This window comes from Phaseolus vulgaris, chromosome 6, assembly GCF_051622355.1.
Source record: "Phaseolus vulgaris cultivar YP4 chromosome 6, ASM5162235v1, whole genome shotgun sequence".
Taxonomy (NCBI): Eukaryota; Viridiplantae; Streptophyta; class Magnoliopsida; order Fabales; family Fabaceae; genus Phaseolus; species Phaseolus vulgaris.
In genome coordinates, this window is record NC_143503.1 from 31,192,265 (window position 1) to 31,215,843 (window position 23,579).

Sequence of the window (23,579 nt, forward strand, 5' to 3'; positions counted from 1 at the left end):
TTAAGCTAGTTAAATATTTAGTGCACAGTTTAGAGATTTGGATTCTGGTAAAAACAGGAGACAATGTCATTAGTTCGTTAAGGTGTTTTTGTACAGTCTTCGATTGAATTTCAAATTTTGTGTCGGTAGAAAGATGTCGGCTAAAGATATTTCTGTTTTCACATTGTTTAAAAAATTAGCCTATCGTTTATATAAAACAAGACTGTTTTGTAAATTGGGGTCCTTTATTTGTTACCCGGGTAAAACTATTCATTAAAGGAAAATTATAGGCTTTCATATCTTTACTACGTGTGAAATTGAGTTTTTTTCTTACATGGATCACAAACTCGAAATCTAAATATTAGCTATAAACATGTGGATTATGTATTACAGATCACCACGACGGATAGATACTGAGATATTAAAAATAAAAATACTAGATATTATATAATTATAAATTATATAAATTAATAATAAAAAATTATATATATAAATATGTTTCAATTTTTTTACAAAAGGAAAGATGTTTCTTATTATTAGTTTAAAGTTATAAAGCTCAGACACTTCTCTTAAATGGTGTGTCGGTGTTCGATACTCGTATAACACATGTAGGACACGAATCCGTGAAGTGTCCAATTCAAAAAGTATTTGATTTATGATAATTTTAGTACAATTTTAACACAAATTTAAAAAGGAAAAATACATTAATTTTTTAAAAATTCAAACTTTGTGATCCTGATTATAAAAATAATAAACAAATTATTGTGAACCAGTCATGAAAAACATTTTTTTCTCCAAAAAATAATTTGGAACATACTTGTGCACATAAATTTTTATTGTCAATTTATATAATTCATAATTATATAATATATAGATTTGTGTATCCGTATCCTACATTTTAGAGATTTTACGTATCAGTATCTGTGTCCATATCGTATCAGTATCTTTATCGGTGTTTGTGTTATATAGATTTAAAGTGATTTTTTCTTTATTTTTGTAATTATAATAAAATTAATATATTTCATTTTTTTAAAATTGTGTTTAAGTCGTGTTAGAATTATCAGAAATCTAATAAATATTTTATTAAATTAGAGATTTTACTAATATTTTATTAAATTAGAGATTTTACTAATATATATTCTACACGTATCGGTATCCGAGACAAACACACTATTTAAAAAGAGTTTTCGAGAAAGTAATAGATAATTTACTAATAAAAGAAAGATAAATGAAGAAAATAAAATTGTAATTTAATAAAAACACTAAAAATTAAGCTCTCAAACTGAATTACGGATGTGACCGTTTGTTGGTTCATAATGGCGAGGGTATCCCTACGCTTGCGTGTCCACTTCTCCACCGCTTCCATTCCTTCCGTCGTTGGGATTCCACTATTTCGGATGCCCTTTTTGGTTTTAACTTTTCATTTTCTTCACACAAACACAAATAACACGCCGATCTCACTCCATTAACCTTCAACGTTAAATTTTGATTCAGTAATTTCAGTTCCTAACGCACTCGCAGGTTCATTACTTGTCTGGTAAACCCAATAATGAATTAAGCAGACAAATGTTACCATAACGTCTTCTCTGTGGTTTTTGGTTTGGATTCACTCTCTCACGTTAACAACATGCTCAGATTACTTCCCAAGCTCTCACTCCTCTTTTCCTCAAATAGGAATCCTCGCTATCTTACAACTTCTCTGCGTTTCATATCTCAAGGGAGAAGACCAACTTCAAGAGGTATGTTTTTAACTGAAACCATTTACCAAACCACCTTATTAATATTTGCTCTGTCGGATTAATACTGACCCGTTTGCCAATTCTGTTTCTTTTCGCTTTTGGGTATCGCTTATCACTGCCAAAATTTCACCTTTTTTTATTGGTTCCAACTTCTAAAGCGCGTGTCTGTTTTTTTTATTGTTAGTATAATTTAGTGAAATTTTATTATTATTATTATGATATCCTGATTTGAATTGAATGTTACTAATAACTAGTCCAAACGCATACCGTGATGGTTTCGGTTTGGATCTGCATTTGCTGGGCAGACCTCACTGTGTGGCTTGCCATTGCGTATTTTTTGGGGGTCTCCAGTATCATGAGGAGTGTTGTTATATGATATATTCTTATTGTATATCTCACCAATATCCTCCTGATTCTAGAGCACAAGTATATATGCTTAGGTACTATTGAACTTAGTCAAAAAATAATCTCTGGAATAACTCTATCATAGATGACATTTTGCGATTATATGGCAGGGTAAACCTTTACTTTGCTAGTTCATTCTAAATAGTGTGTGTGTGTGTGTGTGTAGCCTATTTTAGCTTAGAGAATCATCAAGTTCATTGTCGCACACATCACTCAACATTTCTGCAATCAAGAGTGGCTGTCTGCTTTTGATATTGTCCACTACTATAGCATGTTAGGAAATATATTTTCGAGCAAAAGAAATCATGTCACCCATGCAAATCTCTAATAGCTTCACTAGGCGTAAACAAATTGCATATAGCAGACGCATGACCAAATATGCTGTTAGTGAGTTTTTTTACAAGTTGCAACATTCCCAGAGAAGAATTACTTTAACTTGGTTTTCTTTATTTTTCCCAAAAGTCTCCTATCCAATTTTATCCGCAATTTCATCAGCAATTGCATCAGAAACTTCCGCAGAAGATCAAGCTCAACAGATTAAGCTATTAACATCAACTGATGATTATTATGGTGGTGTTACTGTGGAACTGGACCATCCTATGGACTCTTCAGCATTTATCCCAGTCCTTAGGGCTTCGGTTTCTCACTGGAAGCAGCTGGTAGATTATCTTTCTACTTAGTTGCTTAATGTAATTAATATATCATATTTGATATCATTCATTGATCAAAACATACTGGTGAATTGTTTAATAAAATATAAGGCTTTTTCATTTAAAAAACTATGCATGATTAGGGACTCATGTTAAATAATACTAGCACACAAACCAGATATATAGATAATTTCCATGTACGTGTGCTGGCCATCCGTTTTTTCTTTTTTATTTCCTTGTGTAGCAATAAATAGCATATGTGTATCATCAATCCATCAGACACACATGAAGTTTTAATTTTAAGTGACTTTAGTTTCTTCTTTTGTCATTAACGTGTCACTCAGGTGTATAGATCGTTATCTTCTAGTTAAGTTTAGTAGGTTATTCAAAAAAATATGTTAGCTGGCCCTCATAATCCTAGTTCAGCAATTAAGATATGGAACAATTTTCCTTTTGAGTTTGCATTAAGGTTTTTCATGTTTATTTTTATCGAAGTTACTTCTTGTTTTGCCAAAGTTTCTTCTCTTTTTATCTAACTCACTTCCTTCTTTTTTCTTAATCTCACTTTCCTGTCTGTTTTATTTTGCTAAACGAGCTAATAAGCTTGTCAGATATATGCAACAAATCTTGGGCATGTTTATCTGTACTGAGAATCCAGAATCCATCACTATATGTGAATTAATGAATCAACATTGTCATGCAGGGCAAGAAGGGTGTTTGGATAAAATTACCTATTCATTTAGCCAGTCTAGTTGAAGCTTTAGTTAAGGTGACTAATATTATTGCTTACCTTAATTATAATGGTTGTGCTTGATAAGTTTAGTTGATGAAAATTGGAGTTCCATTAATTTTGTCAGGTATCAATTCTATTTATCAACTAATATTTCCGGTACACTTCTATGCAGGAGGGGTTTTGGTATCATCATGCTGAACCAAATTATTTAATGCTTGTATATTGGATTCCTGACAGTCCAAGTACTATTCCTGCAAATGCCACACACAGGGTGGGGGTTGGTTCATTACTCATGAATGAAAAACAAGAGGTTTTTCCCCACCGTCTATCACAATATAGTGCAACTTCATAATCAGGCTTATACTTAAATCGAAGGAATCTCTTATTGTTTGAGGGTTTTGCCTTTGATAAATATTGTTATGTGTTTCCTGTATCTTGATAAAATGATAATGTCATAGATGAGGAGGAACAAAACTTAATTTGTGTGTTTCATTCTGTTCTGGAAAGGAGCTAGTACATTTAGATTATTTTTTTGTTTATTTTAGTTTGTCTATTTGTTTATTTTAGTTTGTCTCTTCATTTTCTGACCCATTGCTCCTGCTTATTTGTATTTTTGTCAGATTCTGTCTGATAGGTCCATTGTCAGAAATTTCATTGGAAAAATAATAAAATGTTTCTCTTACTAATATAAAGTCTGAAGAATTTAATTTTATTCGCGATCAACATTTCACTTTCTACTTTTATGGTCTTAGGTCCTAGTTGTTCAAGAGAATAGTGGACTATTTCAAGGAACTGGAATTTGGAAATTGCCAACTGGAGTTGTTGATCAGGTAGATGTGTTGGATATATTCCTCATTATGGTGTAACAATAAAACTCTATACTGTGTGCATATAATATACTCGTTCAACCTATACAGGGAGAAGATATTTGTGTAGCAGCAGTAAGAGAGGTCAAAGAAGAAACAGGGGTAAGTAATCTAATTGCTTTACCAATTAAATGTGGCTAGTCCTGAAATCAGTTATATGTTTAAGTGTCAGTAAAGTTTACAGTTGTTCGAAGTCTAATTGCTATGGGTTCTCTCAATTTTCAGATTGATTCAGAATTTGTGGAAGTATTAGCATTCAGGTAGCATGTTTATTTTGAATATATTGTAGCAATTTGAATACGGGAAGTTTCTATGATTGATATTGGAGACTTTCAAATAGGAGATAGAATGTTCAGATCTCATTGATCATGGATGTAGGCAATAGAGACTAAGGAAAGAAGGGGCAACATCATATAATCCAAAATCCTACAGGAGATGAGGGAATTCTTGATCACATTGATACACCAGCTGCAGGATCCACTTTTAGTTCTTGCGGTGTCTTGCAAGAGTAGTTTGCCCATGTTAGCATATCCATTTTAGCTATATCATTGTCTCCGAGGGAATATGTGCTTGAAATATTTATATACGCAAATTTTGTTACTTGTTGATAAATTAGTGCTTTATTTCTTTTGAAGTTTCTTGAATTCTTGTGAGTCTGCAATATGAATGACTGAGAATTCTTTTCTTCTTTCATCTAAATATCTGATCCACAGACAAAGTCATAATTCATTCTTTGAGAAGTCAGACTTATTCTTCGTGTGCATGTTGCGGCCTCTTTCTTTTAACATCCAAACACAGAGATTTGAGATACTGGATGCACAGGTATGCCAATTATGGTTGAGGCCAAGCAGTAATTACAGTTTGTTTTGCATATCTTTTAAAATGTCCAATGCTTTACTGAGAGTAAAAAATTAAGGAAAATACTAACCAGTAGTTAAGGAATTAAAAGGAAAATATTTATTGGGATAAGTAAGAATGTGTTCTCTATATTTTTTAATAGGCTCTCGTATGATTTCTGATGAAAACTTTTTTCTTTTTAAATCTTTAACCGGTGTCTGTGTGCATTGGTTAGCAAAACCCCAAAACTAAAACATAGTATCATTTTCAAACTATAGAGACCACAAATATTTTTAAATTTAAATTATACTTTGAAAAAGGATCCCAAGGAAATGTAAAATCATTATAGACAAAGGCAAATATCAATTTTTCTTATGATTATTTTTCTGCAGTGGATGCCATTTGAGGAATATGCAGCCCAGCCATTCGTCCAAAAGAGTGAGCTTCTGAAGTACATAAATGATACATGTTTGGCAAAGATGGGTGGACAATATTCTGGATTTTGTCCTGTATCTACGTCATCGAACTTTTCTGATCAAAAGAATTATTTGTACTTGAATGCTGGGACCTTAAAGAACTCCTATTCTTCCTGATAATCATCACAGATTAAAGAACATTCAATTACTTCATTTGATTCATTATGTGAACATGCTGCTCTTCGTCAGGGAAGCCAAATTTGAAAGCAATTTCATTGATAATAAAATGTAGTTTCTGCCGATAATGGTTAGGAAAAAGTTAACATTCGACAAACGATCATTTTTCACGTAATACATGATGATTCAACGCATTTTCTTTTCTTTTTATTTTCTTCTTTTAAGCAGAAGTGTGTGACTGCAAGTTCTTTGGAGTCATGCAGACATCATAAGAGAACTATGCAGACATCATAAGAGAACTTGCATGAATGTTGACATCATCCGTGACTTTGGTAGCAGCTTGTTAGTGCTGATTGTCATGCGCGCACATTTGGCGCAGTGCACTAAATTATTTTATTAGTATCAAAGTGCTGAAAGGCAATGTTCAGTGGAGTGGACCAATTACTTCCCTGTTTTTCTCCTCTTTTCAACACAACCTCTTTAATCAAACGTTACATTCTCGTGAAACTAGAAAGATACACATCGGTATGTTTTACCAAGTGGTTTTTTTTTTCACTTTCCCTACTAATGGTTGAAGAGCAAGAGAAAAACAGTTTATGATTTCACGTAGACCCACCATGGACAGTGAATAGCAGTAGTGAAGAAATATTGTTCAGCCCTTCACCTATATTGTAATAATTTTCAAAACTAATCGTCCACTATCTTGACTAAGTAACAAAATCCATCATCCATTCAAGGCTTTTGTGTGGCCATGCCTTCACATGTAGTTGAAGCGTCAATAGACAACCCCTAATTCTTCAGAAGGAAGAAATCTAATTTACAACCCCTCGTGGCCTTGTAACATTATAATTTTGCTTCAATTTCCACCTTCTTACTATTGTTTTACACAAGAATCTGACCTAAGGCAATTATCAATGGCCTAAACGTCCTTTCGGGGACCATATATTCATTCCCTTGACCAAAGGGCAATTATTTCACCAACACCATATGAGATATTTCGTCTTTAAACAATTGAATTCTGATGCTAACACCTTTGTCTCTTTAGATATGTATAGATGGTAGACATGAAGAATAAGCGTAAAGTAGAGGCAAGAAAAATGTATACTTGATACCACTGATTGAAGCAAAAGCCTAATCATCCGAATAACACGGAACTGATGTCTCTTGTTTCTGCTTCAATGCTTGTCTACACTTTGCGTCAAACTTTAACAATACTTCCCTTCACTTCAATTTGTACAACATTTAGATAATCTAGTCTATACAACAACCTTATCCTACTCAAAATTTGACAAAACTCATTCATGCAAAAATATCTCACTCGAGTCAAATAATGTAAGCCATTCAAAATCTTTTAACTAATTAGGACTACTTAGAAAGACAGAATCTTTTGGCTATGTAATTTCTTATTCTTTAAAATAACAGGGAGAGTTTTGTATCACTATTATGCAATTATTATTTTTATTGATTATTAACGTATTATTTTCTAGCGGATCACTTACATTCAATAATAAACATACTGTGAAAGTTTCAAGCTATTCATAACAACATTTTATGTAAATTACTTTAATTAGAATTATCTTCAATTTTTATGAAAGTTACTTCCATATGAGTTATGCTTGATATAAATAAAAGAGTCATGTCAACAATTGTCTTAAAAGTATTGATGAAGAAACATTTATATAACCAACTATTTGTCTTTAAGTACTCTTAAAGTAATTATAAAATAAATATCATATGTAAGTTTTATATTATTTATGTTTTTTTATATAATCTATTTTGGGTTAAATATATTTTGTTATTCTTGTGATAAATTAATTTTTGTTTCTGATTGAAACTTACCATTCAAGTTCAAGTATCTATAGTATAAAAATATTGAGACAGATCCTTTTGTATGTGTAATTATTATTAGATTTTTTTAAAAATTTGTTGTTATTTTTATTGACGACATCCTTAGAACTACATTAATAATGTGTTGATGAAATAGAATTTTAAATTAAATCAATTCCATATATATAAATACCTATTTTAATATTTTTATACTAATATAAAATTTAGATTAATAATAAAAAATAATTTTATATTATAATAGATGAAAACAAAAATATTAAACCTAGCTATTTAAAAAATATTAAAGACCGAAGATATTAATCCCATGATTTGGTACTCAGTTAGGGAAAACCATTTGATACGCTGCTGCTTGTCCCTTCCTTTTTAAACATTTCTTTTCACCAACATATTTATATTTATTTATTAATTTAAGAGTGACAGACTATTTTTTTAAGTTTGTGTATACGTATATCAGTAAAGTCAACTTTAACTTAATAAAACCCTTTTGGTATACTCATTCAGATATGAAGCCTTTTTCTAAAAAAGACCTAATAATTTATATTGAGTGTTCTTTGTTGCATATAAACTAGTTTAGCTACTCGATTCTTTATCCCCTCTTGTAGTCATTAACCCAGTTCACTATTAAGGAAAGTATCTATATCAATGTAACACAGATGCTTCATTTATTTTTTAACTTCTTAAAATTGGAAAACTAGAAGACAAAAATGCTACACCACTATACAACACCATATCATGCAACAATCATCGGTTACTCCAAAAAAAAGAAGATAAAGCAGCAGTAGTTGCTGGTTAATTTAAAAATAATGCCAAAATATTTTCCTTCTTTTCCTTATGTATTTTTCTTCGAAAAAAGATATGTCTGAAGCTATATACCACCATACTAGGATCAGCAAACAAATACACATAAAAACATAAAGAAGAATACAAAAATTCTGTGTATGCCACATCACCATCATCCATGATATATAATGTCTATATTCTCAACGACGAAATTTCAACAAGCAATTAAACCAAAACATATACGAATATAAATAATGATAATCATCTTATAGAATCAATTAAGCTTAAACAGACACATGCATAAACCTGCTACTATCTAGTTCTTGCAGAAGATGCTGAGCCAGCACTCCCAGATCCATACACGTGTCCCTGATGCCCCATCATCACCATCATAGAGTTTGGTACCATACCTCCATGGCCATGAGCATGGCCATAAGCCTCATCCCTCTGATCACCAGCACCACCACCACCCAGTGGCCTTCCCATTATAGCAGTTTTCTCCCCCTCCATCTCCCTGTACTTGTGCAGGTAAATCTTGAGAGGCTCCACATACTCCTCAAACCCCAGTGTGGTCATGGCCCACAGTAGGTCATCACCGTTGATAGTTTTTCTCTTCTCCTTCTGGCACTTATCAGATGCTTCACCTGTTATGAAGCTGATGAACTCCGACACACACTCTTGCACGGTTTCCTTCGCCTCCTTCGAGATCTTCGCGTTCGCCGGCAACGCTTTCTTCATGATCCTGCTCACGTTGGCTATGGGAAGGAACCTGTCTTGCTCTCTGCACCCTGAGAATTCATTGCCTCCATTCGTGTTACCGGCTTGCCCTCCTGAATCGTTATCAGACTCAGCCATAACCTCACTCACTATAGTCAACAACACAAACGCCACCACCTACAAACTTATTATATACACACAACTCTTTTTATTCTATGTTCTCTCTCTCTCTATATATATATATATATAAAGTATTAATTAACTCACTTACTACAACTATAGTACAATAACTGATACAAAATTATTCTAATAATTAACTGAGTCATAAATTTAGATATTTGATTGGAATAAGATTGTTTTATTTAAATAAAGATATGTGTATATTATGAGAAAATAGATATAAAGTATTAGTAATAGTATTTGACTAGGTATATAATAATTAAGATTGGATTGAGAGTGAATAATTGGGAGAAGATATAATTAAATAAGAAAGGTTGGAAAATGGGGGTTGGAGTGGGAGAAGTGGGTGTTGTTGGATTGAAGAATTGGAATAATTAAGGTGTTTGGAGTTTTTTAATTTTGCTTAATTATTATGGAGTGTAGTTAGCTAAGAGACGTGACTAATTTGTGGGCGTTGGTTTATGTGATTAATTAAGTAGTTGACGCGTAAGGTTGATGATTAGCGTTGGATTAGAAGGAAAGAGATGGAGAAACACGTGGGTGTTGAATTATGGTAAAGGGAAGAAGAGCTTATAAGCTGTTTCTGTAGGACGGCTCCATCTGCTATGAAGACAAAAACTTCAAGCCTAGCCTTCAAATCACTTTATCACATTATTCTTCTTCTTATTATTATTATTATAATTATTAATCAAAATATATATTTATTATAAATTTAAATTAAAAAAAAATAGTCGTTTTCAAAATTGAAAACAGAAATAAATATGTTACTACCATAATATTTGCTTGTTTAACAAAATCGTAATTTATAATGATTTAAATAATATTTACTTCTTTTGACAGAAAAAGGAAAACATTGCATTCACTGATGTAATTAATAGTTATATAAAATTTATAAAACCGGACAATTAATTAATTTTATCAAATATTTATAATTCAACCATTTAATAATCTATATATTACAATATCTATTGCGTGTAATTATTTAAATAAATTGTTAATCTTGATTTTGTAGGTATTACACTATATATATTACATAGATTTTAATAATTAACTTACACTATTATAGACATTTTAATATGTACAAAAAAATTCATACACTCAATTTTTAAGTTATCAAAGTCCACTCTCTCTCTCGAGCTTACTTATCTATCATCTAACCAAGAGTTTTAATATTTAGTATACAATTCTAAAAATACAATAAAAACTACAGGATAAAATTGAATTAAAATATTAATTTTGGATTCTGCAAAAAAATAAAAAAAATAGAGAAAAGTTCAATTTGATTAAATCATAACTTATTTTTAAAGAAATTCATTTTAAGTTCTTGAGCCAAATCATAGATTTTCATACCAAAAAAATATGAAATTCAAATTTTAAGAAAAAAATTATATTAATACCTACAAGAAAATAATAATTAATTTTGAGACAAAATGTAATTATTATGTTGATTAATTTATATATAATTTTATAAATTAAAAAATTATTAGTATTTAAAGTAATTTATATTATTAATAAAAATTTATAAAATAATTTCTAAATTTATATTTAATATTAACTATCAAGTTTTATCTATTATAACTACTAATTACCTTGAGTTTTATGATCAATTACCAAATATACAAGACTTAAGTTTATGATCAAATTACCTTGAGTTTTAAGAGAGAAGTCACTTGCCAATTTTGTTTTAAGCTTTTATTTTGAGAAAATATTTAAAACAAAATTAATAACGAAATTACTAGCAGAATCTAAAATAGTAACAAAATTTTAGGGTGATTGTCAAATTATGTTTAGGTTGTAAATAAAATTAATTAATAACTTAAAATAAATTTTAAATATTGATTAAAATATTTTAACATGAAAATATTATTTTTTATATATTAAAATATTTAAAAAGTGCTCATTCCATTTTAAACTGAATTGGGGTTAAAAAAATTAAAAATATTTAAACTGAATAAAAAAATATATGTTTTTTATATTTAAGTCTATGATCTTGAAGTGCAGATAATACATATACATCTATCTTGTTCTGGGTTAAGATTCAATATCTTATTACGAATAAAGCATCACAAAAATGTTGAAATTATCGGATAAAACTCTTATATACACGATCATTAAACTAAGAAATTGAGAAACAATATGAATGATAAAAGAGAATACGGGTTGGACAAAAAATAATAATAAAATACATTTTTTTATCACAAGTTAAAATTAGCTTATAAATAAATTAAAAACAAAACCTTTATATGTAATTTTTTAATATAAATTAACTTAAGAGTATTTATACAAATTTATTTTCATAAATCCTTTTTAAAGAAGAAAATTAATAAATGAACTTGATTTTTTTATATACTAAAATTAATGTATGCATAAATTTTTAAAAAAATTACACGTTAACTTATACATAAATGTATTTTAATTTACAAAAAAAAATAATAATAATTTTTCTTGAAAAGATGATAAATAATTTATTTTATGAAATTAATTTTAATTTGTGAATTTTTTCTTAAAAATTTATTAAAAATCTTAGTCAATCAGATTATAGAGAGGGGGTGGGTTTGTGAAGTTTTTCAGTCAGCTGTGATGAGAAGTTGAGATGAGATGTTGTGATGAGATTAGATGAGATGAGATGTTGTGAGTGTAGGTGCGCTCCGCATGAGACAAATACGTTGACACTGTTGACTTGTTCTTATTACACCACGTTGAGCCACCTGGCACATTATCATAGTTGTGGGTCCCACTTTTCAATTCTTAAGGTCATTGTGCTCATCAAATAAATCATCCCACTACTTAATTACAACTTGAGTTTGTTATTAGCGGAAGAGGACTCATAATTTCACAACACTTTAAACTCATCTTAATAATTAAATTCGATTATTATACTAATTAAATGAGTAAATTTTAATTTATTTATATTTAAAAGATTATATTGTTTTCAATCCAACTCAAGTCAACTTAAACCAATAGAATCTAGTTCAACCAAATACTTGAATTCATTTTGACACTTCTAATGGTAAATGAGTACCAACTTCATAGCAAAAATCTCATACAAATCAAACCTTTATATTGGTTTATCATCAAACTAAAAGGAATATTTGCAGTAATTAGAAAACACTTAACTTATAGGACATTAACAAAGTTTTAAGAAGACCGTTCGATTTACTTCTCTCTTTATAAAAAAAAATTCAATAATTGGGGTTTATAGTTTTATTTTTTTGTTAATCACAATTCAGATTATATCTATCATTGTTTCAGATTATATCTTTTAGATTTTAGAAAAATGATTTCTTTTCAAAAGGTAATTGTAAAAGGATTCTTCAATATTTTAATTTTTTCATGTTCTTGTATAAGGGTTGGGGCCTAGAGAGCTGTTAAGAGGATTTCTCTTCCTTCTTTATATCGGTCGGTTGTATTTTTCCTTCGTAGTCTTGGTTCTCGGTCTTCTTGTAAGCATCGAACGGGATACCTGCAGAAGGCACTTCGACGCTAAAGTCAATCAAAGTGTTCAACACTCGGTTGTCAGAGTTTGGTAGATAATGACGTACCTATTTCTTGAAATGTGCGTTATTTATATTATCTATGGTGGACTTTCCTTATTGGATCAGTGGATCAGGTTAAGGGGTTGGACTGAGTTTAAGACTAAATTATCTAGCTCCTAATTAAGAATTAGCTTTGTTAACTTTGATCGAACGTAATTTGTCTTAAACTATCAGTCAAATCGATAGACGTGTGTTTCGACTACATACGATTGACCAAACGTTGAGATCCGATACGTAATATTGATTTTGCGGCCTCACTGTTACATTTCAAACATTTCAAAAGGAGTTAATAAATGTTTGGGTTTAGTCAAGAATTGTATTAGTTGTAATATGTTGAATACAACGGAGATCGGAATAATTTTTTTTTTTTTTGTCTCATGTTACTCTACCTTTTAATTCTTTTTTTATGCTTACTTTTTTGAATCCTATATATTTATTGATTCGTATACGCAAGATTAGATTTGCGTTAACTAAACTTCTAACGTGACAAAAAATTAACTTAATTGTGAAAGGTTTTTTAAGAAAAGCTTGAGGTATTCTAATTTTTTTTTATTAACACATTTTGAGATTACCCTTCAAAATGGAAAGCTTACTTTAGAGAATAATAGTAAATGTTATTATATAATAAATATAATAAAAAATATTTTAAAAAAAGGTCTCACATTCTCCAATATTAATTCCATTTAATATTCATGATTTATATTAATTAATGTTATACAAAACTATGAAGACATGTATTTTAATCCTTAGAAACAACACGAGTTCTTCTCTCAAGATACATCAATGAGTTGAATCAATTTTATATAATGAAAAATCTGAGAAGTCAAGAGTATAATTGGATTCCAAAGGGATTCCCTACTAATTTCAAGAGACAGAAGGGATTTCGATTGCTATTCTTTGAGAATGGCATCTGCAATTCAGGAAAGATAAGGTTTAAGCATTCGCCATAGAGGCAAAGAGCGAGTAGAAAATAAGAGATTACACGCCACGTACATAAGATTAGGATTTCCTAATTAACCATGGTACCCTTGGATGGCACTTTTAGGTAGCACTACAACTTCACCATCCAAAATGTTCAAGAACAATTATCATCAGTTTGGAAAATATATAGATGAAATTCAAGAGTTACCTGAGATATATATTTTGTAAATACAACAATAGATTGGAATGTAGAAAGTCAAGTATTCTTGATGTTTGTAAGTACTATTGATTTCAATTCTTGAAGGATGTGAAGTAGAATAAGGTCCCAATTGAAGGGGGTAAATATAGCCTAGGTAAATATAAATTGGGATGGTCAATTACTCCACATTCTTCAAAGGAGTGCATTTCAACATTCAAAGATCACCATGGATAATGGGATTCTTGTGCATTCTACCAATAACTACCACAAAATCAATAAACCAAACTGCAGATAGTATGCATATATGTAACTAAGCTGACTTAAAAGAGACAGCCAAAAAACTGGAATGTATATCACAAAGCAATATTAAGAAGTTAAGGCTTTTCCACGTTTTTCTGATCAACCTCTGCTATGTATTTCGCCACATCAGCACAGCAAGCAAGCTTATCTGCCTTCTCATCAGGAATTTCAATAGAAAATTCTTCTTCAAGGGCCATAACGAGTTCCACTCGGTCCAAACTGTCCATGTTCAAGTCCTTTTGAAAATCAGCTGTTTCAGTAACCTACAAAATGGTCGAGTAGAATTCTAGAAGTAATAACAAGCTTCCCAAAATGTTATCCTTCAGCATAAAAAATGATTCAGCAATATTTTGAAGTTTTCACATATGAATAGTAAAAACAGAAAAATGGATTATCCAGCTCTAAATATAGCTATATCAAATGATAATTCTCTTTCGACCATTAATTTTATACCTTTGAGGCATTGATTTTATCAAACTTCTTGGCCAGTGCAATTACTCGGTCCAGTATTTGATCAGAACTGGCAGCTGTCGCAGAGCACCAATATCTCAATTGCATATTCGCACCTTCATCCCTCGCCAAAAGCCATCTTTCAGCTGACCTCCTCAAATTCACTTGATTCAAGATAGATTTCCTTATGCTTTGCATATTCAAACCAGCAAATGATCCAAGCAGTGCAAGCACTCTTCAAAATTATCCAAGATTATTAGTTTCAGAACATAGAAGTGTCATTAAAGAGTGAAACTATTAAAGTGAGGATAATAAAGGACTTTTTTCTCCATCCTCTCATTCAAAACACTGCTAATACTTCCACACAAATAGTATAAGCAAAAAACAGATGCAATCTTGACTGTGTCTTTGGAGTTGTTTTGCAATCAAGAAAATTACGAAAGTTAAAGATCAATTCTAATTAAAGAACAACATACAAGGAGTCTAAGATATTGCATATAGGTTTTTTCCCAAAAATAATTAGTTGAAGCTAAAAAAACTCTGAAGTCTATAACACTACAAGCACTGCATAAACCCATCAAAATCAGCCAAAAACGCAAATACATGGAAAAATAAAGGGACCTAAGCCATAGTCTATGAGCAGCAAGGATCCTAGAAGCTATATATATGACTGGACATGATGTAAGACTTGAAAGGACTCAACTCTGAGATGCCAACACCATTAGCCAGGTCTTTTGTCAAACAAAATATCACCCTCTGGTAAGAACCAATAAAAGAATTAGACAAGGAAAGGTGCTTGTCTTGTCCCTCTTTCCTTGGCACCAGGAACTGTATGCATTACATTCCGTCAGGGTCAAGGAAGATGGGAAATTCCAAGAAACACCAAGGGTCACCACAAAGGTAACATTGCAAACAGCATGTCACAGTTCAACAACAACTCGTTTCTATTAAACTGTCTTGAAAGGGATAGATTATAAACAACTTTGCACATGCACCTGAAATGTTATATCATGTTTCCATATAATATAACAAACTTAGAGTGGCTAAACCTACTCACAGCATAGCATTCATCAAATAGCAACCAAATGAAAGAGTATGAGTGGAAATGAGATTGGAAGTGAGAAAAATGTAGAAAGAGGAAGATAGGGAAGTGGGCACTCACGAGATTCGGCGCAGTGGCAGTGATTTTGTCAGATATGCTGACAAATGAGTGGCCTGGTAGGTGTTTGATATAATGCCACTCTCTTATTTCACAAGCTCACTCTTGCACGCTCCTACTAGCCTCCTCTCACTTTCGACCCTTCTCTACACAGTTGAGAACCCCACCTATAGCAGCTCTGTTTTATTTAATTTTAACAAAATTTATTACTTTAACTTTATTTTCTTTATTGAGTAATAATGTATTTTCCCATAACATAAAATAGTCCAGTTGAGACACGCACTCAATTTAATAACAAAAATTATAATCAATTTTTAATAAAAACATAATGCAAAGTTTCCATTAATTAAATGAACATTTGCATTTGTTTCGTTTTTATTAAAAAATATTTTTTTTAAACATTTTATTATATTATAAGTGTAGACTATGTTAAATTTATAAATAATAAGTTAAATAGATAAAAGTGTCTGTTTATCTATAACGTCAGAAACTTATATTTTGTGTTGTTAAAGCCAAACCAACTATCCATAACAAGGGTGTGTTGGTTCAAATAAAAAATGTAAGGAAATTTTGGAGTTTTTTTTAAAAAGAATTTGAAACTTTAGAAAATTATAATTATTTTTTTATATGACAAATATTCAGATTTGAAAAAAGATTGTGTGAAACATATTTTTTTCCAACTTTTACTAGATTAAATTCAATATAGATATGCTAAAATTTGAGGAAAATTTCAAAATACACTTTTAAGCCTTAAAAATATGTTTGATACTCATTTCTATCATTTGAAATATTTTGTGAAAATCTTAATATAAACTTAACTTTATTTTCAGTGTTTACAAGCTATATAGATAAGATATAAGTAGAAATTGTGTGTTTAAGTAGTTGTGAAGGTTAGAATAAGTGCAACTTGATCTTGAAAGATTGTTTGTTTCTCTTCAATTTTCTCTCTGAGAACAATTCTTTTGGATTGAAGAAGAGATTTAGGGGAAGGTGAGGGACTGAATTTGTGAAGATTAGAAAGAATGTATAAGAATATGTATAAAAAATAATAAAAATAATATTTATTATATATATTTGTTATTTTATACAACTATATATGTATTGTTGATATTATAATGTTATTTTATTATTTTCATTATTTATAATTATACGTTGTTATTAATATTATAATTAAATATTTTTGAAATTGTTAAATAAATTTATGTAATATTTAATTTTGTATATTGTATATTATAATAAAATGCATGTGCAAAAATATTTGGGTAAAATGCAATTCTACATGAAATCTACCGTCTTTCGTATCAACTTCTTCACTCTCAAAATTATTGAAATAAACACAATAATCACTCCTTCCCTCCTCCCTCATTGTACCGGAAAACAAACAAACATTAATATTTTTTTTCTTTGTTGTCCTTTCCAAGTTAACTATAATATCTACTAGTATAACTCTAATTTCAACCTTTAATTTTTTATAAAAAAGATTTCTAACATGATGTTTATGAGCAATAAAGAAATACAAGATTAAGACTTGTGAAACACTTCACACACTTCACACATTGTTACCAAAATGGATATAAAAATAATCTTTACTTAATAATATTACATTTTGTGATCCTTCATATAAGGAATTGAAATGATATCTTTACTATTTAAAGGAAGATGTTAGGTACAAAACTTCAATCTCACCAAATTATTTTCTAATATAGTGGAAACTAAAAATTATGATCAAAGTAGCAAAATAAAGTTTTTAGAACATCAATTTTTTAGTATTTGTCCTTAAATAATTAACTCTTAAAACTTTTAAAATAAGTGAGATAGATAGAGAAAACTCCACCATTGGTATCACACTTATTTAATCTCAAACTCGTGTTTCATTTGATAAAAATACATAAATTTGGTGATAATAAGGTGATATGTAGTTCATGCCACAAAATTTGGAAGACTTTGAGGAATGACAATTATTTTTTTTTAGTAGAATTGAGTAAGATTAACATTGAGAGTTGTTAACATTTGACATTTATATATCTTTTCAAGTATACACCTATGCAACTAGTAAAAGAATAACAAAGAACACATCTTATTTGAATGAAATGTTATATCTAAAATTTTCGAATGTACATTTTCACTTTCTCTTTATAAGGTGTTAATTTTAAGACACTCTTAATAATAAAGAATTGACAACTCAATAAAATTTTTCTAAGATCCACAAATTTTTTTTCATTTAAACAATTATATATTTTCTTAAAATCATTTCTCTTAAATAATAACACATAAAATTATTACTGCATGAACTTGAACAAAAAAAAATTATAAAATACTTTGATAAGGTGACATTAAGTTATATCTCATTTATTTAAAAGTCTTTTACAAGTTTTGACATCTCAATTCAAATAAATAATTTACAAAATTAATTAGTTTTTTTTTATCTTTTAAATCCCATACTTCTCTTATGTTCTCATGATAAATCAAATCACTTAAAAAATTTAAAATAACTTTTCTTCCACTTAAAAAATCACCTTATTTTTTCTCAATTTCATTCATCTTCATTATTCTCTTACTTATTTACATTCTCTGTTCCTTTTCTTATAGAAGGTAACAAAAATGATTCAAAATTTTAAAAGGAGACCTAAGATATTTAACAATAATTTTTTTTCCCTTAAAACCTTTAAATTCATGTGCCAACCACAACCTATATTAGTAAGTCATAACCCATCCAACCGAACGGGCCAATTGTTAAGAAGTGATCCATTTGAATACTGCACTCAGTTTCTTTCAGCTTGGGCTTTTTGAGCCCGAAACTCGGCAGTGAGGAGTCTTCACGTCCTGCCATGCCGTCGGAGGGAAGACGCCAAACACAACACAAAGTCACAACAGAACATAATATAAGCTCCTTATGATGACGTGACCACCATCCCCAAAACCCAACACAACAGAACACAACACTCCTAACCTTACCATACCATACCCTACCCCACTCCCTCACTCCCCACCTTCAACTCCTTTCTCTTTCTTCTTTCCACCCATCTCCCATTTCTTTTTTACTATCATACAATTATTGTTTTACCCCACTCCCTTCCCTTTCTCTTTTTTCCTTTTTCCCTTTTTTTTCCCTTTCTCTTCTTACTCCCTCCCTCTCTCTCCCTCCACAACTACCATGGGCAATGTGAATGGGAGAGACGATGTCAACGGTACTCCCTCTGAGACCGAAGGAGAAGAAGAAGACGACGAACCTGCTGCTGCTGCTACTACTCACGGTGTCGTCGATTGCATGTCCGCCAACCCTGGCTATCGTGCGCCTTCCGATATGATGGGTCATTCTCCTCCTGCTAGCCCTAGAGCCACCCAATCTCCCTTCATGTTCACCCCACAAGTAACTCCTTTCCTTTTCCCGCCCTTTACACTTCATCGCTAAATATGGGTTTTTTTGTTATCTTTTGTTTTCGTCCAGATTGTTAAAAAAAAGTTTTTTTTTTTCTTTATTCTCCCCCTAACCTCCCTTCTCATGGCTTAATCAGTTGCCAAAGTCTAATGTTTTGATTTAATGTTGGTACATGTTTATGGGTTCGGCGTGTAGAAGCCATGAGGTCAGAGTGCACCCGTTTTGGAGAGTGAATCATGTAACTTTTTTTAGCTTTTTGAGATTGTAAAAGACCTCCTGGTTTAGACTAGTTGTTTAATTGGCAAGTTCATGTGGTGGATTATTGAGTTTCGAAGCTGTTCAACTCCTTTCCCTTCTATTGCTCATTCACTACTTTGGAGTTGCATTCTTTCGCCCTGTGGTTTTGGTTGTTAGATCAATTAGCATGTGTGGGGAACCTAATTCAGTGTTGCTGTGACTGGGAAGCAATTTGGTTAATGTATTGGGATCGCATTAAAGGACTATATTCGCATCTTCTGAATTTTTTGTCCAGTTCAGGAATCAAGTACCCTACCCCTTACTCTCTCCTAGTAGGTTGATCGTGGACATGGGAGGCTATGTGATGTTTTCTTGTCAATCATATAAGATGTGTTATTTGGTCTCTGTAAAGTTTGGTTCTGAATTTTCGTTTGCTTTGAATATACTTGCTTGGCTGTTGTCTGTGTTTAGGTATGGCTTTGGAATTCTGTTTTTGGCTGTTGTTAACCCTCCTCTTTCTCTGTTTTTAGGTTCCGGTGGTTCCACTACAAAGACCTGATGAGATGCATACTCCAAGCCCTTCCTGGATGCAGACTACGTCAGGGTATGAGGATATGTACAGTGAATTAGGAATTCCAACGATGATTACTTGGAGTTATGATGGGAAAGAAGTGGCTGTGGAGGGATCATGGGATAATTGGAAAACAAGGTTTGGAATGTGTTTGATAATGCTTTTCTTTGTTTTTTGTTGTCATTTTCTGTTGATATGTCTTTCTTTCGTCACCTTGTTTCGTTTTTATTGTTTCATTTACAAATTCTTGAAAGCTGGAACCAAAGAAAAACAAGGTGGCGACTTTGAATTGTTAGTGAAGACATATTAACTGAAGATGAAATCATAAAACAGAAGAAAAGAATACTTAATGCCCTTTTCATCTATCTTGGAAGTCTGTTATAGCTGTTGCTTAGAGGCTAATTTCGTGGTTGATCAGAATGTCCTTACAGAGATCAGGGAAGGATTTCACAATAATGAAAGTGTTGCCCTCTGGTGTATACCAATTTAGATTTGTTGTGGATGGCCAGTGGAGGTATGCACCTGACTTGCCTTGGGCTCAAGATGATGCGGGTAATGCTTACAACATTTTGGACTTGCAGGTACTCTTATGTTAATAGACTTGTGATCAAAATTGACATATGATGGTTATTTTGTGCAAACTTATCTAATTGATTAGGAACCCTGTTTGCGGGGAAATATTTCCCTTATCTTTCTCAAGTTATCAAATTCTGATTCTCAAGTTATCGAATTCTTATTTTTCTTTTGAACTTTGAAATTCGTTTTTAGTGTAGCTCGCATTAGTTTTGTCCTTAGAATGTATTTCCCTGTCGTTCTTGGGTTAGATTATATTCTCTTCTTGCAAGAACTTTGTTTTCAATGTATATGATCCTGAACTCATTTCTATTTCACTTCGTGGCTACCTAAGTTTGCAAGTCTCATTTGTTTTTTAGATAACCATCCTTAATATCCATGGAATGAATTTTTATAGCAGTTTAGATATCAGTTTATCCATTTCTTTTAGAGTCATTTTATTTTCTTTTAACTTTATACATGCAACTTTTTCTCATGTCACTCTAGTAAAACTTAGTTGGTGATGATAGAAGTTGCAATTCCTAACCAGGGGATGGGAGGATGATGATAAAATTGGTTTCATGAATATCTTATACTACTAAAAGTAATGTCTGCACTATGTTTTACTGACATCTATATTGTGAGACTAACAATTTTGTATATTACATAAAGGATTATGTTCCTGAGGACATCGGAAGCATTTCTAGTTTTGAACCTCCTAAATCCCCAGACTCTAGTTATAACAACCAACAACTTAGTTCCGAAGATTATGCAAAGGAGCCACCATTGGTTCCTCCATATTTGCAAATGACGCTTCTTAATATTCCGTCAACAAATATGGAAATCCAACCTCTTACAGCTAGACCTCAGCATGTAGTGCTCAATCATCTTTACATGCAGAAAGGGAAGGGTAGCCCTTCAGTGGTCGCACTTGGTACAACTCATCGGTTTCTAGCCAAATATGTGACTGTGGTGCTGTACAAGTCTTTGCAGAGGTAAACATAAATTACATGGACTGTGTAGTCTTTTAAATCCTTTTAGCTAATATAGCTTCGACCAGTACGGCTATAAGTGAGAAATTCTAAGCTCCATAAGCATCATTACATGAAAGTGAACATTGTGGTACATATAATGTCAATTGCTTGATGGCTATTCATCATGCAATTCAGTTTTCATTCTTACATCATTTGATGGCTATTCTGTAGGAACTTTTTTCTGGTACGTTTCTTTTTGGTACATATTATCTAGGAATTTTGATTAATCACTAAAATAAAAGGGGAAAGAAAAAAAAGGTATTTTCATGGTATTTGTTGGGTTAATCTCGTTTACTGTTCATATTCACCTACCTCTTTCTGTCATTCACAAATGTGTATGTATGTCTGTGAATTATGCATGTTTAATTTTTATGATAAAGTTTCATATTTATAATAAATTACTGAAAGGCATATGGCAAGGCATACACCTGAAATATCTAGATCCCATTATTTTTCAGAAATCTTGATGTTATGGGTTTTAGAACAGGTTTTAGTTGTGCTTCAATTTCATGAATTATACAAAAATATGTTGCTTCTGGAGTTTTCAAAAAAATCAATGGAGTCCGTGGTGACTTAAATTGTAGTTTTCAGATTAAATCGTCTCCTACACAGAGATAAAGGCATGTTTGCTTAAGCTTTTTTCATCAAACATATCATTTTCTAAAGAATAATAATTGTTTCTATTACAACTTCTCAAAATAGTCAGAATCATAAAATAGTCAGATATTTTCAAAATCATCAGAAGATTAAAATATAATTAGAGACATTGATTATGGGTAGAAGTTATTTGAAACTGTTATCAGAAATCAAGTTCACTTTATAAAATGATTTGTTACTGGAAACAAATTTGAATCAACTTCTGTTTTCTCTTTAATTTTTTTTTTAAAAATATTACTTAATGTTTAAAAAAAAATTTTCTGTAAATTGAATCACGTAGTGGGAGCATTGTCATTTTCCTGGAGCAGAAAATCTCCCGCGGTGCACTATTTGACTCTGCTATAGCCGCTGTTTGATCTAATGAGTTATGCAAGTTGAGTTGTATCCCCATTAAAACGATGGATTAATTTACACAATTATAAGACTCACCAAAAAAACAAAAATAGAAAACCTTGCAAGTCTATGTCATGGCATTTCTGTTTTTACTTTGCTTTTGCCAACTCAAAAAGCAGTTAACCCCACCTTTTACAAGAATAAAGTGCCCCTGATTCGCCTTTTTTAATTCCATGCATCTATTTTGATATCACCTTCGCTATCTTAAACGTCCCATTACTCCAGAGATTCGTAGATTGCATTGCATGCATCATATTCCTTTTGGAATTAGGTTCCCCGGCACTACTTTGCATCATCCTCTTTCTGCAAAACTCATGACATTGCAACTAACACATCCTTTTTGGTTTATATTCAAATCAATAACACTGTGCCTTGCTGTTACTTTATATAGAAAACACTAGATAAAAAGCATGTGTAATAAATAATATTTGAAAACATAAAAAATATTTTTATAATTATTTTATTAAGCATGTAAGAAGATTAGTAAAAAATGTTGTTGGAGGACTTAGAATACGTTAACATCACGAGCTCTGCTACTCGCAAGGCGTCATAATTAGAAGTTATATTTTGTTCCATTAGTAGTTAACTGACTGCATTTCTCTTATGGGGCTTCTAACAGTGCTTAAAAAGGAAAGACCATATAATACTGTTCCTACTTTTTTTTAATCTTTTGGTCAATAATTGGACCCTACCCAACTCAGCAGCTGTCCGTATAAAGGACAACCCTCAACCTTATAGTTCCTTGAACAGTAGGGCAAGAAACTAAGCTTAGTCACTTTTATTTGAAATTAAGCTTAGTCACTTTTGATAAAATCTTTTCTTTTAATCATACTGTTTTTATTGATAACACTCCTTATAGGATCT

The 23,579-nt window shown here is 31.2% G+C and overlaps 4 protein-coding genes across 8 annotated transcripts; 2 read left to right on the forward strand and 2 right to left on the reverse strand.

The window, feature by feature from the left end:
* The first annotated feature begins 1,267 nt into the window (after nt 1–1,267).
* Nucleotides 1,268–5,930, forward strand: NUDT2 (nudix hydrolase homolog 2). 3 transcript variants are annotated; one of them, XR_016521435.1, is made up of 9 exons: nt 1,268–1,718; nt 2,586–2,782; nt 3,477–3,542; nt 3,679–3,816; nt 4,259–4,336; nt 4,424–4,474; nt 4,598–4,632; nt 4,751–5,194; nt 5,602–5,930. XR_016521435.1 is itself a non-coding variant. In XM_068640154.2 (9 exons), exons 1-9 carry the CDS (start codon nt 1,607–1,609, stop codon nt 5,800–5,802), a joined length of 987 nt encoding a protein of 328 aa, XP_068496255.1. In that variant the 5' UTR covers nt 1,268–1,606; the 3' UTR covers nt 5,803–5,930. The 3 variants fall into 3 exon arrangements, 2 of the variants coding, with proteins under 2 accessions (XP_068496255.1, XP_090159391.1); XM_068640154.2 differs by having other exon boundaries at nt 5,086–5,194; XM_090303265.1 differs by lacking the exon at nt 2,586–2,782 and having other exon boundaries at nt 1,359–1,718; nt 5,086–5,194.
* A 2,601-nt stretch (nt 5,931–8,531) lies between these two features.
* On the reverse strand, nt 8,532–9,694 carry LOC137832139 (nuclear transcription factor Y subunit B-3). The gene has a single exon (XM_068640156.2). It carries the CDS (start codon nt 9,283–9,285, stop codon nt 8,743–8,745), a length of 543 nt encoding a protein of 180 aa, XP_068496257.1. The 5' UTR covers nt 9,286–9,694; the 3' UTR covers nt 8,532–8,742.
* A 4,477-nt stretch (nt 9,695–14,171) lies between these two features.
* On the reverse strand, nt 14,172–16,055 carry MTACP3 (mitochondrial acyl carrier protein 3). Of its 3 annotated transcripts, none has more exons than XM_068640158.2 (3): nt 15,896–16,055; nt 14,737–14,968; nt 14,172–14,546 (listed from the first exon to the last, which is right to left on the reverse strand). In XM_068640158.2, the coding sequence occupies exons 2-3, from the start codon at nt 14,929–14,931 to the stop codon at nt 14,358–14,360; spliced, it is 384 nt and encodes a 127-aa protein (XP_068496259.1). In that variant the 5' UTR covers nt 14,932–14,968; nt 15,896–16,055; the 3' UTR covers nt 14,172–14,357. The 3 variants fall into 3 exon arrangements, with proteins under 3 accessions (XP_068496259.1, XP_068496258.1, XP_068496260.1); XM_068640157.2 differs by lacking the exon at nt 15,896–16,055 and adding an exon at nt 15,791–15,877; XM_068640159.2 differs by lacking the exon at nt 15,896–16,055 and adding an exon at nt 15,437–15,758.
* A 2,560-nt stretch (nt 16,056–18,615) lies between these two features.
* LOC137832141 (SNF1-related protein kinase regulatory subunit beta-2) lies at nt 18,616–21,806 on the forward strand. Its single transcript, XM_068640160.2, has 4 exons — nt 18,616–19,262; nt 20,039–20,217; nt 20,498–20,660; nt 21,304–21,806. The coding sequence occupies exons 1-4, from the start codon at nt 19,047–19,049 to the stop codon at nt 21,628–21,630; spliced, it is 885 nt and encodes a 294-aa protein (XP_068496261.1). The 5' UTR covers nt 18,616–19,046; the 3' UTR covers nt 21,631–21,806.
* The last annotated feature ends 1,773 nt before the right edge of the window (nt 21,807–23,579 follow it).

Bases quoted from the DNA above. Each gene is read 5' to 3' on its own strand.
- NUDT2 (XM_068640154.2), top strand. From the start codon at position 1,607: ATGCTCAGATTACTTCCCAAGCTCTCACTCCTCTTTTCCTCAAATAGG. The intron at 2,783-3,476 runs GTAGATTATCTT...ATTGTCATGCAG, and splicing joins TTTCTCACTGGAAGCAGCTG to GGCAAGAAGGGTGTTTGGAT. The intron at 3,817-4,258 runs GTTTTTCCCCAC...TTATGGTCTTAG, and splicing joins TCATGAATGAAAAACAAGAG to GTCCTAGTTGTTCAAGAGAA.
- LOC137832139 (XM_068640156.2), bottom strand. From the start codon at position 9,285: ATGGCTGAGTCTGATAACGATTCAGGAGGGCAAGCCGGTAACACGAAT.
- MTACP3 (XM_068640157.2), bottom strand. The intron at 14,547-14,736 runs GTATAAAATTAA...ACCATTTTGTAG, and splicing joins ATAAAATCAATGCCTCAAAG to GTTACTGAAACAGCTGATTT.
- LOC137832141 (XM_068640160.2), top strand. From the start codon at position 19,047: ATGGGCAATGTGAATGGGAGAGACGATGTCAACGGTACTCCCTCTGAG. The intron at 19,263-20,038 runs GTAACTCCTTTC...CTCTGTTTTTAG, and splicing joins CCTTCATGTTCACCCCACAA to GTTCCGGTGGTTCCACTACA. The intron at 20,661-21,303 runs GTACTCTTATGT...TATTACATAAAG, and splicing joins ACAACATTTTGGACTTGCAG to GATTATGTTCCTGAGGACAT.